The following is a 16,979-nucleotide window of genomic DNA, read 5'->3' as shown; positions in this document are numbered from 1 at the left end:
ATATGAACCTGTTCTACAGACTCTTGTAGACTACTATGCACTGAAAAACAGTTAATATGTTACAAATCAAAGCTTAACATTGAAATATGTGATTTCAAATGATTAAGTTAAATTCAGATAGGCATGTTATGTGCTCTCTAACACAAACATAAAATGTGTTGTTGCTGTAGACCTTTTAACAGATCTAGTTGACCTCCACAGAATGTGCACATTAGCCACTAATATCTGACTTCAGTACTGTCTATAGCTGTTTGTTCATTAATACTTATATGTGGCCTTAATATACAGCATATGACCTGGTAAAGGAGAGGGGGATGGGAGCAGAGAAGGGGATGGGAGGCTGCTCAATGATTGGCTGTAGTGTAGGGCGTGTCATACAATGTATCAAAATTTCAACTGCTGGCTGGAATTCTCACTCAACTGTACCACTAATATGAACCTGTTCTACAGACTCTTGTAGACTACTATGCACTGAAAAACAGTTAATATGTTACAAATCAAAGCTTAACATTGAAATATGTGATTTCAAATGATTAAGTTAAATTCAGATAGGCATGTTATGTGCTCTCTAACACAAACATAAAATGTGTTGTTGTTGTAGACCTTTTAACAGATCTAGTTGACCTCCACAGAATGTGCACATTAGCCACTAATATCTGACTTCAGTATAGTTTATAGAGGTGTATATGTCTGTCTGTGTCTTTCAGTTTCTATTTAGACTACATCAAATATGAAGAAGCTGTGCAGCCACACCATGTTCAACATGTTACCTAATTAGCTAGCTAGCTGACAATCTGGTTTACCTGTAGCATATAAACATTTGTTGGCACAGAAAGAAAGGGGATACGAAAAATGATTGATCAAATTCCTCCTGACACTATCTGACTGGGTTAATAACTTAATATTAAGTTAATATGGACCCATTGTCTTAGACTTGAACTCTTGGACCAAACAGTGGGACTCTGATTTCAGCCATAGGGACTTGTGACTCGACTCCTGACTCCAACATTGGTGACTTTGACTCAACTCAGAGTAGCCATAGGGTCTTGTGAATTGACTCGGACTTATGCTTTTGTGACTCAACTACAACACTGCTGCCATTACATGGCTACTACTACTGCTTCAACTACCAATTCTAGCAAGTTGTACCCCAGGTTGGGTACACTTTTCTGCTGCTCCCTCAAAAGCATTAAGCAGACATTTTGATTATACCTCCCTCCCCATAACTCTCTGTTGGGGTGAGGCTTTCTACAAATATACGCAGCAAGAGGATTACAACAGCTAACACAGGAAGCTGAAATCCTGGGGTCTGCCTTATGTTCCCTCAGTTCTACCCCAGTTTGAAAATGTGCTTTTCATCCATGACCAGGCCATGTTTCGGCCATTTTGCCGCACTAGGCAAGTCTGCAATAGACCTTCTCCTACCCGGAAAAGAAATAGGCCTATAGTGTACAATGTTGGCCTATAATGTCATTTTATAACTAGGCCTAACATTTGATAGCCTACCATTTGTAAAACATGCAGTTGCGTTGGCTTTATTAACCCAGTCCTGATTCCTGACAAAGGCTTATAGGGACTTGTCCTTTAAGATATGAACATCAGCTACTCATCAGCTACCCAATGTTATTATGAGTTTTCTTGAGGCTTTTTGCAAAGAGATCAATGCTGATGTAAAGGCCTACGTCTTCACAGCAGTACAAACCTGAAATCACGTATTATCATTACATTTTATTCCACATTGTGAAACCAGGGATCTAGTGGAAGATAAATGCAAATATGATTAAAAAAAGGCCTGTTATAAGAGAGAAAGAGAGATTGTGGGAGTAGCTGAGTGCCTATAGTGAGAGATGGCTGTTAATATCAGTAGGCTGTTTGAGTGGTCTGTGGGCAGGTAATTAATCTGATTGCTGATGGGTTAGGTTGCTAGATCAAATCTTAACCTGCCATAAGCTACTTTTGTGTCAGCAAGTCTCCCCAGTGAAAAATGTACATATCCACCACTCCATCTTTCATGTACAGACCATTCAAGTAGCTGCACTTACCACCTCACTGATACTGATTGTGTAAGCTACAAACCCAAATTGTCTAAGGAAATGTGGCTAACAGTAATAACATTGCAGACATATTCAGAAATCTGGGCTGATGGAATCATTGTTATGCATATCTACTGGCCATAATTTCCGCTTGAGGTCCTGCCCCTCCCCCACTGCAAAGTGCACAACAGTACCAAACTATCAAAGGTTTTATAGGTCAACACAGTCCCCCCCCTCCCCCGTCCTGTATATTATTTATATATACTTGTGTTCCCATATGTACTTCCTGTATTTATGTGTTGTTAATAAAAATATTATAATAATAAAAGATACACAGTTCCCCCTCCCCCATGTTGCAGCATAAATCTCTGCTCAAGGTTGCCATGTACACTATTTGTGGTTTATTGATGTACTTTTAAAACTTTGTGGCAGGTGAAAGGTTTTGGTCGCTAGGTGGAAGTTGTTATACTACTTCTATATTGCAACGTTACCAACATGGCATTTAAAAAAAATCATTAATTTCGCCGTATTCTGCTAAAATTGTGCTAGTGAAGGTGGGTTTTGAAGGCTGGTTTTGAGCAGACTCCTAGAAATTTGAAATTGACCTGGCAAACCTGTCCCTGCCTGAGCGTGATCACCACTGAAGTAGCTGTGCAGCACGTGTTTTAAGGAAGAGGAGGATGGTTGCAGATGTTTGCATTCATGCAAGAAGGTAAGCTATTAACTAAACTGTTAACCAATATTCTAGCTAAAATTGTATTTGGTGTATTGACAAGCAATGCATGTTCTCGTTGTCTTTATTTTTAATGAATTAATGTCAGTCATGTATGTCTTTCGGTGGAATCCAACATGCATTGACGATGTCTGAAAGCCGCATTGTGTCAGATATACTGCGTCATGACATTGAAATTGGCAGGTTTATCCAAACAATTCATTAATGTGCAATTGTTACTTTGCATGTTTCTACCTTATAGTTATTTGTGGCTTGCTAACGGTTAGTGTGCTAGCTAACTGTTAGCGTGCTAGCTAACGGTTAGCATGCTACCCATGCTAGTTAAAAAAAGAAATATGCTAGCTATGGTTGCAAGCTAGCTAATAAGTTTAGCATAATTGGTAAACGTGTCTATGATTTAGAATACATGATTGTGGTTAACACAATGTTACATGCATTGGAAAATAATATTGCTATAGTGTAACAAGCTAGCAAGAAAAGCCAGTTCCTTTTCATCTGTTTTGTCAAGTCATAAGCCTGTATGTGTGTTAAAATATTTAAACCCCCTCATTAAATTAATGTATTGAAGTTGCGCCCGTTTTTTATAGCCCTTTCTTACCCAAATACCGTTTTTTACATTGAAATAATTCAGATGAAAATAAGAAATATGTTAAACTAATTAAGAAATAAGTGACCAGATTTTTTTTATTGAAAACCATGGACATTAGTTTGGGTGGGGGGAGGGGCGTGGTGGGGTTCCTAGTTCTTTTTTTTTGCACATAAAAGAGTGAAACACCACAACAAGTATAAGGGTTGTGGAAAGTGTCCATTTTGGTAGGACTGTGACAATTCACTGTCTTGAAAAAATATATACATATACTGGCAGATTCTTTAACCAAATCCCTATTTCTTACACACATTTTTTAAGATCGAAAACATAATGGAAGATAAGAGTCCAGGAACCTACAAAGTAACCAATGCGGTATGTTTTCTGATTTGCCTAGTATTTAGAGTACGCTTGCCTTGCTTTAGCCAAACCACTCATACTGATTCTCTTTTAGTCCATCCATAAAAGCAGATTCAGCTTTAGTTGCATGCAGGAACTTGCATAATGTGCTTCTGTTATGCTTATACTTGCTTTTTTACCTTGAAAGTAGTTTTAAAAAAACAGAAATTGTAATAGATGTTTGTTGGACCTCTATTAGTCAATGATAACAGCCCCTCTATTAGTCAATGATAACAGTCATTGGTGTCCCCCAGCCCCTCTATTAGTCAATGATAACAGTCATTGGTGTCCCCCAGCCCATCCCCTGTTGTGTGCCGAGCAATCTTGTCATTCTATTAAGTCTCAACGTTTCTTTTTGTCTTCCTTTACAAAGGCACTGCAGAGGCTAAGAAGGCGCATGGAAAATCTAAAGAAGCATAGTTCAACTTGTGAGGCCAGATTTGAAAAGGAAAAGATAAATCCCGAAGCGCAGGTTTGTCAGTTGTTTAGAATGAGGATACTGGGGATGGTTGAATCGTTATCATATCCTATTGCCTAATTTGCACATGACTAATATCATTTTATTGTATCCTTAGATGTCAGACACCGAGGCTGCCAGTACCTCTGAGGCTGCCAGTACCTCTGAGGCTGCCAGTACCTCTGAGGCTGCCAGTACTTCTGGGTCGATAGTCAATGTGTTGGATGATGCACCACCGTTGATCAGAACAGACAGTATATACGTAAGTTAAAGTGTCATTCAACACCAGCACATACTGTAAGTTCTTGTGAATCAGCTTTGTAAATCAAAGATGGGCAAGTCTGCACTTTCATCCCATATTCATAGTATTATAACATAAACAAGTAGAGGAGCACAGTCGTAACTAATCAAAATGTGCCGGTGTCCAAATACTTTGTAATCTGTCTAGTTATCCAATATAATTTTTTTCTTCAATACAGTTGACCAAAGCTATGCTTGGATACAAGACTGATGACTCAATAACCAGCATTGACAACAGTGAAGGTGATTATGTCCCAGGGCCATCAGAATCATCAGAGGAAGACAATTCTGATGATTTTTCAGAACCAAAGACAAGGGTGGACAGCAGTAAACACGTTGATTTAGTCTCAGAGGGAGACAGTTCAGATAAAATAGCAGGAGTCAAGAGAAGGAATCACTACAAGAAGACTAGCAAGAGATGCAGAAGTTCCTCAGAAGAAAACAGCTCAAATGAAGAAACAGAACTCAAGAGAAAGAATCAATATGCAAATACTTATAAGAGATGTACTAGTTCCCCAATGTCAAACACTAGCAGTGAATCATTGCTTGTAATGAATGTCTCAGAATTAGATGGATCCAAAAAGTACCACCAAAAAAAGCACTTCTGTCTGTTTTGCGAGCAACCGCAATCCAAAATTGCCCGTCATTTACAACGTAAACATGGGGATGAAATAGAAGTAGCTACTGCACTTCGGTTTGCAAAGAGATCAAAAGCTAGGAGACTTCAGCTGAATCTTCTTCGCAAGAAGGGGAATCGGGCACACAACATTCAGGCACTTAAAGAAGGAAAGGGGGTTTTGGTACCATGTAAACAAACAAGTAATGACAAGACCAATCACCAGGACTATCAGCATTGTTTTGCCTGCCATGGGCTCTTTAAACGCAAATCTATGTGGAGGCATGTGGCAAGGTGCACACTAGCACAACACGTTCGAAAGGAGATGCCTGGCAAAACCAGAATACAGGCGCTCTGTGCTAATGCTCAACCGGTTGCTAAAGGAGTGAGTGAAAAGGTATGGAAACTTGTGAGTAACATGGCTCAAGATGATGTAGCCCATGCAGTAAAACAAGACAGATACATCTTGGCATTGGGTGAAAAAATGTACAACAAGAAAGGGGAGAACCCCTCACAACACCAGCACATTCGTCAAACTTTGCGAGAACTAGGGAGACTTGTGATTAAAGGTAGAAAGGTGACACCACTGAAAAAGATGAAGGATTATATCAACCCAAAACACTTCCAACACATCATAAAAGCTGTCAAAGAAGTGACTGGCTATGATGAAAAGACAAACAAATTCGAAAAAGCAACCCTGGCGACAAAGCTTGGGCAAAGCATCCAGAAAATTGCAGACATCATGGAGGGTGAAGCTCTTATTACCCAGAATGAAGAAAAGTTGAAGCTTGTCCGAGACTTCCAAGGCATCTACCGTCTTCGCTGGAATGAAATGATCTCTTCTGCTGCATATCGTACACTTGAACAGAAGAAATGGAACGCACCGCAGCTTATTCCATTAGCAGATGACGTTAAAAAAATACACATGTACTTAGATGAAAAGCAGAAACAATACTACAACCAACTGTGCGATGAGAAAACCTCAGGAAAATGGAGCAATCTAGCAAAAGTGATACTGGCTCAGATGATTATCTTCAACAGGAAAAGAGAGGGAGAGGTGTCAAAGATGTCTGTGGCAACATTTCACTCCAGGGACAAATCCCCACTTAACAAAGATGTTGCAGTGGCGCTAACAGAGGTTGAGAGACTACTCTGTGCGCATTTTGAACGCATTGAAACCTGTGGGAAGCGTGGCAGGAAGGTGCCTGTAATCCTTACTCCAGTGATGGTGGAATCTTTAGAGCTGCTTATCAAAGAGCGGTGCTCATGTGGAGTGAGCGAAGGAAATATCTACTTATTTGCCAGGCCAGGATATGATACACATTTTCGGGGGAATGACTGCATCCGCGCCTATGCCAAACAATGTGGTGCCAAGTTACCTGAAGCATTGTCATCAACTAAACTACGAAAACAGGTTGCCACCCTCTCCAGAGTGTTAAATCTCAATGATACAGAACAGGACCAGTTTGCTGACTTCTTGGGTCACGACATTCGGATTCATCGAAAGTTCTACCGTCTTCCAGAGGGAACGCTTCAGTTGGCCAAAATAAGTAAAATACTGATGGCATGTGAACAGGGCAGATTGGCAGAGTTCAAGGGGAAAAGTCTGGATCAAATAACCATCAGTCCCAGTGGTAAGTTTACCCCCAGTGTTTAGTTTAATGGCAAAAAGTTTACACTGACAATAAAAACAAAGGTTTTGTTTTGCGCAGATTTAGCTTGCCTCAATTTAGCATTCTTCTTTTGGCCATCTTTTAGAAAAAAGCATGGCTGAAAATAATGAGGCTGCAGACTCTTGTTCATCAGAGAACGACTCTGAGAGAGAGGAGTCATCTGAAAAATCCTATGAAGAAAATCTGACCGGTATGCCTATACCTTACATAGATATGGACGTATTCTTAATTACAATGTCCTTTTCGAAAAATACATGTTTTCCACTGATGTTTTCCAGGAGAGATGTCAGCGATTCGGGCCAAACAGCCAATGACTAAGGGAAAGCTGGGACAAAAGAGAGGCTCACATGGTTAGACTGTTTCCTGCTGTCTTCAGTCAGTGCATTTTCACTCTGGCAAAAAATGCTGACTCTAATTTCTTGTGCACTGATTTAACTTGCTGCAATTTGCTTTTGTTTTTATTGTCTTTTACAAACTGTTATGTCTGAAGAAATTGATGCTGCAGCCACTGATTGTGCATCAGAGAACGACTCTGAGAGAGAGGAGTCGTCTGAAAAATCCTATGAAGAAAATCTGACCGGTATGCCTATACCTTACATAGATATGGACGTATTCTTAATTACAATGTCCTTTTCGAAAAATACATGTTTTCCACTGATGTTTTCCAGGAGAGATGTCAGCGATTCGGGCCAAACAGCCAATCACCAAGGGAAAGCTGGGACAAAAGAGAGGCTCACATGGTTAGACTGTTTCCTGCTGTCTTCAGTCAGTGCATTTTCATTCTGTAGTGTCAACGTATAGTACAGTGCTGGTCCAGATCAATCCTGTCTTCATCAGTTGGTGTATTTCCAACCATGCCAGTACAGAACGGATTAGTTTGGATTGGACACAAGTCAAGACGTTAGATCTGAACTAGTGTGTCAGGATAGATGATAACACAGAAGGATTACCACACTTTACATTGTTTTTCCTGGGGGAGGGAACTTAATTTAATAAGTATTGCTTTTATTAGAAGGTTTACATTGCAAACAATTTGATGGGCTTAGATTCCATACAGATTGAGTCTGCCTTGATGTCAGCATTGCACATTCTTCTCTCACATCCTTATCTATGTAGTTATTTAGTTGGGATTGTTAGTTTAACCTCAACACACTTTGCAGAAACAGCTGCAACCTTGTAGAGTTAATACAGAGATGAACACATACTGTATTGTACTCAACCTTTATTTAATGTAGTCATTCATAATGTCATCTCTTTCCAAAGGTGCCAAAGGAACAAAAAGGTTTTGGTCGACAATAGAGGTGGATGCAGTTGAAGATTCCTTGATGAATTTTATCCGAATGGGAAAAACGCCTGGAAAACAAGACTGTGAGAAATGCATTGCTGCTTCTGGCCAAGCGCTAGTAAACAGGGACTGGAGAGCAGTAAAGTTCTATGTACACAACAGAATAGTTGCAGATCAGAGAAAATAAGTGTATAAGATGCTTCTATCTTGGTGTACCTCTGAGGATTTAATGGGACTTACTTGACTTAAGCTCATAGGCAGTTAATGAATGTCCTCCATCTCACTCTGTTTGGGGGAAGTTTTCCCAGGTGGGTTGTTCACTTTTGGAGTGATTAAGGTCTCAAGAATACAAAGCCTGCTGACTTTGAATGTTACAGAAAAATAAAAAACATTTTTCTAAACTATTAATCTGTTACTTGGATATAATGACTCTATTACTGAAATGGTTGTTCCAGTTTAAATACTTTACAGAAGAACTACACTACAGTAGAACTACACTACAGTAGAACTACACTACAGCCGTTGAGTTGCCATCCGTGTTGCATCATTGTGGCATTCTACATGCAATATTTTCAGTCATAAAATAGAATGAATGCATCAAATATCGATGTAATAAATGTATCACTAGTCACTTAAACAATGCCACTTTATATAATGTTTACATACCCTGCATTACTCATCTCATATGTATATACTGTTAAACCAGCTATAATGGTACCCTACATTACTCACCTCATATGTATATACTGTTAAACCAGCTATAATGTTACCATACCCTACATTACTCATCTCATATGTATATACTGTCCTCTATACCATCTACTGCATCTTGCCTATGCCGTTCGGCCATCGCTCATTCATATATTTATATGTACATATTCTTATTCATTCCTTTACACTTGTGTGTAAAAGGTAGTTGTGAAATTGTTACATTACTTGTTAGATATTACTGCACGGTCGGAACTAGAAGCACAAGCAATGCGCTACACTCGCATTAACGTCTGCTAACCATGTGTATTTGACCGATTTGATTTGATTTGATTTGCAATGTGCGGTCTCAAGTAGGTGGTAAAATTACAAGTGATCTTTTTTCAAGATGTCGGCAACTTTCGGTGATTTCCTCATATTAGATTTTTTTTCTAGCTCATGAGTGTAATTTCTGTGATTCTATGATGTCTGGAAAGCAGGGTCCTAAAAAGGTATGTAAATGTGAGGAGTCCTAAATTGGTTAGAAATGCAAGACTGTGTGTGTGTGTGTGTGTGTGTGTGTGTGTGTGTGTGTGTGTGTGTGTGTGTGTGTGTGTGTGTGTGTGTGTGTGTGTGTGTGTGTGTGTGTGTGTGTGTGTGTGTGCAAGAGAGAGAGTGTGAGAAGAAAGAGCAAGGTGGGCGAAGGTAGATGTGCTGCAATGTATAGCAGAGAACAATGGACACACACACACTTACAGTACATCACACACATCACACAAATATGGTCATGATAAGTACAAGCTGATCAAAAACTGTGCTGGGCTTGTGGGCTAGTTCTGACTTCATGCTTTGTAGATGTTGTGGACATTGTAAGAGAGAAAGTGGAGTTAGTACCATTTTGGTGTGTATGAATACCCAATCCCTCTGGCTGTGAGCTTTGGGCTGAGCCTGTTTCCTCTATTTGACTTAGATAGTTTGTGTGTATGTATTGAAATGTAGGCTACGTGTGTCTTTTTTAAATTGATGTAGTTCTGTCCTTGAGCTGTTCTTGTCTATTCATCTTCTGTATTATGTCATGTTTCATGTTTTGTGTGGACCCCAGGAAGAGTTGCTGCTGCTATTGCAACAGCTAATGGGGATCCTAATAAAATACCAAAATACCAATACCAGAGCATCCCTCCACATAAATCCATATAAATTGACGTTTTAAAACTGCCACCCTGTGGCTAAATGTTCACACTACACTTTCTCCATCGATTACTTACCACATTTTCTCTTTAGATGCTTGCAGAGGGGTCAACACTTAAATTATTAACTGTGTTATACACACATTATTAACTGTGTAGGCACATACATTATTTTGTTAATGACTTCAATTTGCAGGTGTTCGATTGCAGCCCTTCATTGTTTATACTTGATCTGGATTCATTCATAGGCTTTCTCTGGCCCTAGCCAAATGGCTGTCTGATTTACATAGCAAGCACCAGGTTCTCTCTCTCAACTCTATTTAGTAGAATCACATGGTATCCTTTGAATTAATGCTGGATGAAAGCTCACAGAACCACAGTCGATGAACAACTCAGACCGCCGTGTCTTTACACACAACCACATATCTTTAATTAAAAACAACATGACTTTTATGTCCTTCAATACAATATGTACATCCCTTGAACCACGTGCAGAGCCATAATAATAATACATTACATTATATATACATATCAAAGAATACAATGAAAACCAGCTTTTCCCAGGGAACTGGTTTTCAGGTTGTTTTCAAGTCTAACACCAAATTTAAGGTAAAACCTGAAAACTGAAGTACTGTGCTGAGTGGAGGGCAGCTCTACCTGATCAGTTTGTGTTAGGGCCTCCTAAAGTCAGCTCAGAGCACTGTACAGTCCAGTGTTACTTTCATCTTCACTGATCACAGGGGGGGGGGGGGGGGGGATAATGATGAAGAAAAAGATTGAGTTGTTGGTTGAAGAGAGGGAGGAAAAGAGAGATACAGGGCGAAAGAGATAAAAGAGAGATACAGGGCAAGTCACATCCTGGTGATGTCACTTCATATGGCTCTCTATCCAGTCTTTGAAGTTGGCCACATGTGTGTACACTGTAAACAGGTCTGGGTCACACTCTCCCTGGTCATACCCAAAACTCACCAACCCCAGCAGCCGCCACTCCCCTTTGGACTTGTCCCGCCACCCTGGAGAGGCAAGAGAGGGGTCTTGGGTGGATCCTGTCTGGGCAGGAAGGATCAGGATACCCCCTGTGTCCGCGGGACAGATGTTAGATGGGCTGTAGTCGGGTCGCTGGCGGCCACAGAGCATGTTGTCCGTGACGCTCACGGGCACCCCTTTACGGGCATACTGCTGCTCGCAGGGCACCACGTCGGCCAGGTGCTGCACACCCACCCTGGCCTGCTCCTCTTCCCCGATACGGGGATCTGGCAGGGGGGCCCAGCCCATCACCAACCCTTCTCTGGAGGTCACCTCTCCCCCCTGGGTATCAGGTAGGCAGAGGGGCAGGACCTTCTCCCCGATACGAGCCTTGTCCAGCAGCTTGATCACTGCCAGGTCTGAGTCAAGAACCAGGGGGTCGTAGTTGGGGTGGATAGAGATTGAGGCCACCTGAAGGAAAATAGGAGGGATGGGAAGAGAGACAGAAATACATTATTATCAGGGAGTGAGAGAAAATAGACTGGTCAGAGAAAGAAACAGTACAGGTGGGATGGTCAGGGAGCGAAGGGATAGTCAGAATGAAGAAGGAATTGTCAGAGATAGAGAGGAGGGATGGTAAGAGAAAGAATAGAGAGAGAAAGGCGGTGTCAAAAAAAGAGAGCTCCTGTGCCAAACGTAACAGCAGGGTGACAGCTTGGCTGTCAGTGGAATGACGTTAGCTGTGCTTGTTACCTGGCAACTCACTCACACTCCTCAATCATGTGCACATACACTAGATATATACACAAAATTATTTGGGCACCCCTTCAAATTAGTGGATTTAGCTATTTCAGCAACATCCATTGTTGACAGATATAAAATTGAGCACACAGCCATGCAATTTCCATAGACACACATTGACAGCAGAATGGCCTTACTGAAGAGCTCAGTGACTTTCAACGTGGCACTGTCATAGGATGCCACCTTCCCAACAAGTCTGTTCATCTGTTCATCATTTCTGCCCTTCTAGAACTGCCCCGGTCAACTGTAAATGCTGTTATTCTGAAGTGGAAATGTCTAGGAGCAACAACGGCTCATTCGCGAAGTGGTAGGCCACACAAGCTCAAAGAACGGTACAGCCGAGTGCTGAAGCATGTAGCGGTTGTAATACTTACTAACGAGTTCCAAACTGCCTCTGGAAGCAACATAAGCACAATAACTATTTGTTGGGAGCTTAGTGAAATGGGTTTCCATGGCTGAGCAGCCACACACAAGCCTAAGCTCACCATGCGCAATGCCAAGCGTCGGTTGGAGGGTTTAAAGCTCGCCGCCATTGGACTCTGGAGCAGTAGAAACGCGTTCTCTGGAGTGATGAATCACGCTTCACCATCTGGCAGTCTGACGGATGTATATGAGTTTGGCGGATGCCAGGAGAACGCTACCTGCCCCAGTGCATAGTGCCAACATTGTCAGCATGACAATGTCCCTGTGCACAAAGTGAGGTTCTAGTGGAAAGCCTTCCCAGAAGAGTGGAGGCTGTTATAGCAGCAAAAAGGGGACCAACTCCATATTTCTGCCTATGATTTTGGAATGAGATGTTCGATGAAAAGGTGTCCACATACTATTGGTAATGTGGTGTATATTAATTGACAGCCCTTTATAAAGCGCATAATGTACCATTAGACCATATTATTTACAATATACTGCAAAATGCCAATACGCTACTGTATATGTTAGTTAGATCCAGACTAGCCATGTCGCACAACCACATTGGTGTTTACTTACGGTCAAAGTAGCTTTCTGGCACTTATTCAATGACTGAACGTAAAAAAAAACATGGGGCTGTTTTACATGGCTAGATGGAGTAGACATGATGTCATGGTTGTGAAATTATACATTTTAATTGGACACAGGTTCAAAACCACCCAGCCATTCGTATTATATAGATGTAGACCTTGAGTTTTTACCATCTCATAAGGCTTGAAAATGTACTTATAGTGTGTAACATCATGTGTGGTGAACTGTACACCATAGCTGTATTTCAGTCTAATCATTGCAGTGTGTGGCTGAATACAGGTGGTCTCAGCCAACCACATCATTCATCATTCCCTACTCCTCTCCAAACTCACTCTCACTACCCACCCCCACCCACTAACCCATTTAGCCACTCTCACTCTCTACTCCCCACCCTTAAGCCCTCTCCATCCCCTCTCTTACTTTGAGATGCTGCAGGCCCTTGGTCTCTCGGAGGTCACTGCGGTAGTGTTTTCCCATCACCACCTTGACCGTGGCTGCATCCAGAGGGTACAGCTTCCCCAGCTCAGTCACACAGTGGGCTGCCAACACCACACTCCGCTGGTTCACCAGGGCCCCGCTACACACCAGCTGCCAGCCTGAGGCCTCATCCTGCCCCTGGGATCCAGCCCCAGCACCTGATTCAGCTCCAGTCCCCTTCTTTAGTGACCCCGCAAGGCTGGCCTTCTTGTCCAGCTTGGTCCCTGCTCCGTTGGTGGGGCGTTGGTAGATGGCGGCTAGCCAGGGCCAATGGTACTCTGCCGGGCTCTGGGGGTCAAATGTGGGGTGCTTCCCACACACTGGGAAAAGAGAAGGATGGAGAGACAAGGGTGGAGGAGTGGAAAGTGTGGCCGGGCGTGAGAAGGGTGGGAAAGAAGAGGAAGGAAGATGTTAAACCTCAGATCTGCCAAAGTGATAAAACAACACTTGATACTGTTTGGAAACCTTATTCCACATCACACACACACCCTGGAATATTACTTTTTCAATCCAATTTTCTTGATTGCTTAGTGTCTATGTGTGGTTTGAAAGCGCAATTCTAGCATGCCTAGGTGGCAAGACAAACCTTCCCTTATATTAAGATATACATCAAGTAATGTGGCTCTGCTGCCCTCACCTGGCGAACAGGAGACATGACGTCCGCTCCACTTGCCAGTCTTGAGGCAGGTACGGCGTGCACTGCCTGAGTGCTGGTAAAAGGGAGAGGCACACTCGTACGCTATGTGAGTGTGGAGGTGGTGGAACCCCTGGTGCAGCTGGGATAGCATTGGGGGAACTTTGGTGGGACCGACAGACTGGAACATCTTCACAAACCCAGAGGATGAGTAGAGCTTATGCACAGGGGTCTTCCTGCGAGATGAGAGGGGTCCATTGAGATGCCTTTACAGAAACAAACTAGTGTATAATGTACCTAAAGAGGCTAGCAGTATTATAACTATTTTTAGGCTTTTAAATGGTTAATTTATAGGCAGAGGCTGCGGATCTGTAGGTAACCGCCCCGTTCCACCCCCGTCCCGCCCCCCCTGGAAACCCCGGAAAGATCTGTATCACGTTCTGAGCATGTGTTTCTTTACCTCTACTTAACGTCCCAAAAAATGTGTGGTCACTCTCCCTTCACATTTCTCACTGTCAATTGTGAATGATTTTCTTAGTTCTGTACGGTGTTGTTTTGAATGACGTACAGTGAGCAAATTGTAGAGCAGGTAGTGTTAACAAACTGTAGCATAGCCTACCTGTCTTTTGTTTCAATCAATGCACATATTTTGCCTGGTGGCACACTGTTTAGTTATGCGCGCATGAGAGAAAAATGCGACCATTCGCAAAATCATCCTAAAATCTCATTGGAAATGAGGTGGTGTTTTTTGTCTTATAGTAACGTTACATTTAGAGTATGCTATTATATTCGGTTCTGTTATGTACAATCTATCATTATGTGATCTTGCAGATATTGATTCAACTTTGATCGAGCACCATTTGCCAGAATAGCCCGTTCTCTACGAGTAGAGATTAGAGACTGTGCCTAAAGTAGAGAATCGTACACATGCACAGAAGCTGTGGGACCTTTAGCTGTTGGGAAGAAAGATCCAGGAAAAGTCAGATCCGCAGCCGCTCCGTAATTTATATGTGGGCTTCACGTGGTAAAGTGGTTCTGTCACACACAAAAAAAGAGCTAAGTCTTCTGTTGTGATGTGTGCATTAATCAGGGTCATACAGTACATCGTGTTTATGGTCCCTCTCGTGTGGTGTGCCAATGATGTTGATATATGATTATGCACATATACTATACGTTTTATGTATGTGGTTTTGATATATGATGATTTCAATGGCAATGTGGATATACAGTATAGTGTTGGTTAATGCTTACGTCTGGAATTAATGTAGACTATATAATGTGTATTATTATGTGTGCTCTGTAACATAATATATTATACGTCGTTAGACATACCTGGATGGAGCTTGTGGAGGCAGAACTCTCTGTCTGACCAGCTCTGAGACCTTGGGCTCTCTGCAGGCTGCAGACAAACACACACAGGGTTCCCATTAATACCTACTGACAGGCTGGCAGCTGCTTTCATTATCAATGTTGGGTTGATTAGAGGCTGCTAAAAATAGTGCTCAACTGGCAGGTGCTACAGTGTGTCCCTTGTTGATAATCACAAAGTAGAGGCACACACGCATGCACGCTCGCATGGACTCACAAAAACTCACACACACATCAGTGCCTACCTCTCACACAAAGGGGATGAGTGCCCCCCCAGGTGCCGCCAGGCTGGCAGGTGCGTCTGGCGTCACCACTCAGAGCGTAGGAGTGATTACAAAAGAAATCCACGGTCTCTGGCACCAGCCCTGGCACTACCTGCTGGTACCCATGGTAGAGCTGTGGGAGAGGGGGACAGCTCTCCTCTGGAAGGAGAGACGGAGGGAAGAGAGGGGAAATAGACCAGGTGCAGAATGTAAGATAGATAGGTGGAGAGCGAGCGAGAGAGTGGAGAACAAAATGTAAGATGCTAAGGGTCATTATAATATCTGTTTCAATAATGCAGTGTATCGTACAACATGCACCTGAAGTGTTTGGGGTGATTCTGAGTCTTACCACTGATGCTTTGGTTTTCTCTCTTCTCATCATCAGACTCCTCTTTAGTTGTTTTGTCAGAATCTTTTCCAGTATTTTCCTCTTCAGGTTTGTTTGTACTTGCCATTGTATCTTTAGTTGCTCCGATATCTTTGTGTGGCTTTTCCACCAGCTTCTCGGTTTCCTGACCTCCTGATGAATATGGGGTGAACTGTGTGTTGTTGTTTCTAGTTGGAATAAAAATCTTCACAATGTCTTTAGACATTGTTGTATTCATACCCTGCTCTATGTCATTGGTGCCAAACACATCCGTAACAGTGTACTCTACAGCAAATGTGTCTCCCCTAGGTTTTAACTCAGTGTAATCTATGGCAAATGTGTCTCCCCTTGGTTTTAACTCAGTGTAATCTATGGCAAATGTGTCTCCCCTTGGTTTTAAGTCATTAGGATCCACTATGTTTGGATCACTGCTTTTATCTACTGGTTCCTCTTTCTTCTTCTCTTCCTCCTGTCCTTTATCTTCCTCCACCACCACTATCTCAGGGATCTCTGTTGTCTTTCCTATCTCCCGTATCACGTCTGTGTCTCCCCCAGTATCTGGACTGCCATCTATGTCTGTGGTGGTTTTCCCCACGTCATTTTCTCTCTCTCCCTCCACTGTGTTTACAATGTCATCAGTTTCTTTATTGTCCACTTTATCCTTGGTACCTCCAGTAGGTTTATCTAGCCCAGTTTCTTTTTCTTTGTCACTCGTTTTATCCTCGTTTCGTCCTGGGATGTTAACCAGAGTAATGTCTATGTTTTTATCTTTACCATCTTTTTTACCGTCCACTGTTGTGTTCCTCAGGCCTGTGTCTGGATCTTTACCAGCCACGTCCTCTTTGATACCTGTATTATAGTCTATCTCTTTGTCTTTGGGTTTTTCAATGTCTTTGTCAGTGTCTTTCTCTTTTTCTGCATCCTTTTCTTTGTCCTTTTCTCTATCTCTTGCTTTGTCATTTCCTTTGTCTTTGCCTGGTTCAGCAAGTGTATTATTCACTGTAAGAAAAAAAGAGAGAAAACAAGTGAATTTCTGGATTGAAATAAGTGTTGTTATACAGTTGGCTAACCATTCTAATAACCATTCTGAATGGTTGTACACATTCTACTAGTGAAATATTATCAATTGCCTGGTCATGTAGTCATAGTCA

At 42.1% G+C, this 16,979-nt stretch overlaps 2 protein-coding genes across 6 annotated transcripts in view; one reads left to right on the top strand and one right to left on the bottom strand.

The window, feature by feature from the left end:
- The first annotated feature begins 391 nt into the window (after positions 1-391).
- LOC120066378 lies at positions 392-8,486 on the top strand. 5 transcript variants are annotated; one of them, XM_039017708.1, is made up of 10 exons: positions 392-2,745; positions 3,674-3,727; positions 4,125-4,223; positions 4,327-4,470; positions 4,688-6,758; positions 6,883-6,987; positions 7,076-7,147; positions 7,288-7,377; positions 7,466-7,537; positions 8,061-8,486. In XM_039017708.1, exons 2-10 carry the CDS (start codon positions 3,686-3,688, stop codon positions 8,267-8,269), a joined length of 2,904 nt encoding a protein of 967 aa, XP_038873636.1. In that variant the 5' UTR covers positions 392-2,745; positions 3,674-3,685; the 3' UTR covers positions 8,270-8,486. The 5 variants fall into 5 exon arrangements, 4 of the variants coding, with proteins under 4 accessions (XP_038873636.1, XP_038873634.1, XP_038873635.1 ...); XM_039017706.1 differs by having other exon boundaries at positions 3,674-4,223; XM_039017707.1 differs by lacking the exon at positions 392-2,745 and having other exon boundaries at positions 3,506-3,727.
- Positions 8,487-10,363: 1,877 nt separating this feature from the next.
- LOC120066377 (inactive serine protease PAMR1-like) overlaps positions 10,364-16,979 on the bottom strand; it is a 60,689-nt gene continuing 54,073 nt past the window's right edge. Inside the window, exons 9-14 of the mRNA XM_039017703.1 lie at positions 15,811-16,827; positions 15,444-15,620; positions 15,163-15,229; positions 13,834-14,066; positions 13,140-13,516; positions 10,364-11,393 (exon numbers count right to left, since the gene is read on the bottom strand). Of these exons, the coding sequence (XP_038873631.1) occupies positions 10,824-11,393; positions 13,140-13,516; positions 13,834-14,066; positions 15,163-15,229; positions 15,444-15,620; positions 15,811-16,827 (2,441 nt within the window). The 3' untranslated portion in view covers positions 10,364-10,823. The remainder of the gene's footprint in view (positions 11,394-13,139; positions 13,517-13,833; positions 14,067-15,162; positions 15,230-15,443; positions 15,621-15,810; positions 16,828-16,979) is intronic.

Source organism: Salvelinus namaycush, chromosome 21, assembly GCF_016432855.1.
Source record: "Salvelinus namaycush isolate Seneca chromosome 21, SaNama_1.0, whole genome shotgun sequence".
Classification (NCBI taxonomy): Eukaryota; Metazoa; Chordata; class Actinopteri; order Salmoniformes; family Salmonidae; genus Salvelinus; species Salvelinus namaycush.
The sequence above is the reverse complement of the archived record's forward strand: the minus strand, read 5'-3'. Positions and strand labels throughout refer to the sequence as shown.

Bases quoted from the DNA above. Each gene is read 5' to 3' on its own strand.
- LOC120066378 (XM_039017706.1), top strand. From the start codon at position 3,954: ATGATAACAGCCCCTCTATTAGTCAATGATAACAGTCATTGGTGTCCC. The intron at 4,471-4,687 runs GTAAGTTAAAGT...TCTTCAATACAG, and splicing joins TCAGAACAGACAGTATATAC to TTGACCAAAGCTATGCTTGG. The intron at 7,538-8,060 runs GTTAGACTGTTT...CTCTTTCCAAAG, and splicing joins ACAAAAGAGAGGCTCACATG to GTGCCAAAGGAACAAAAAGG.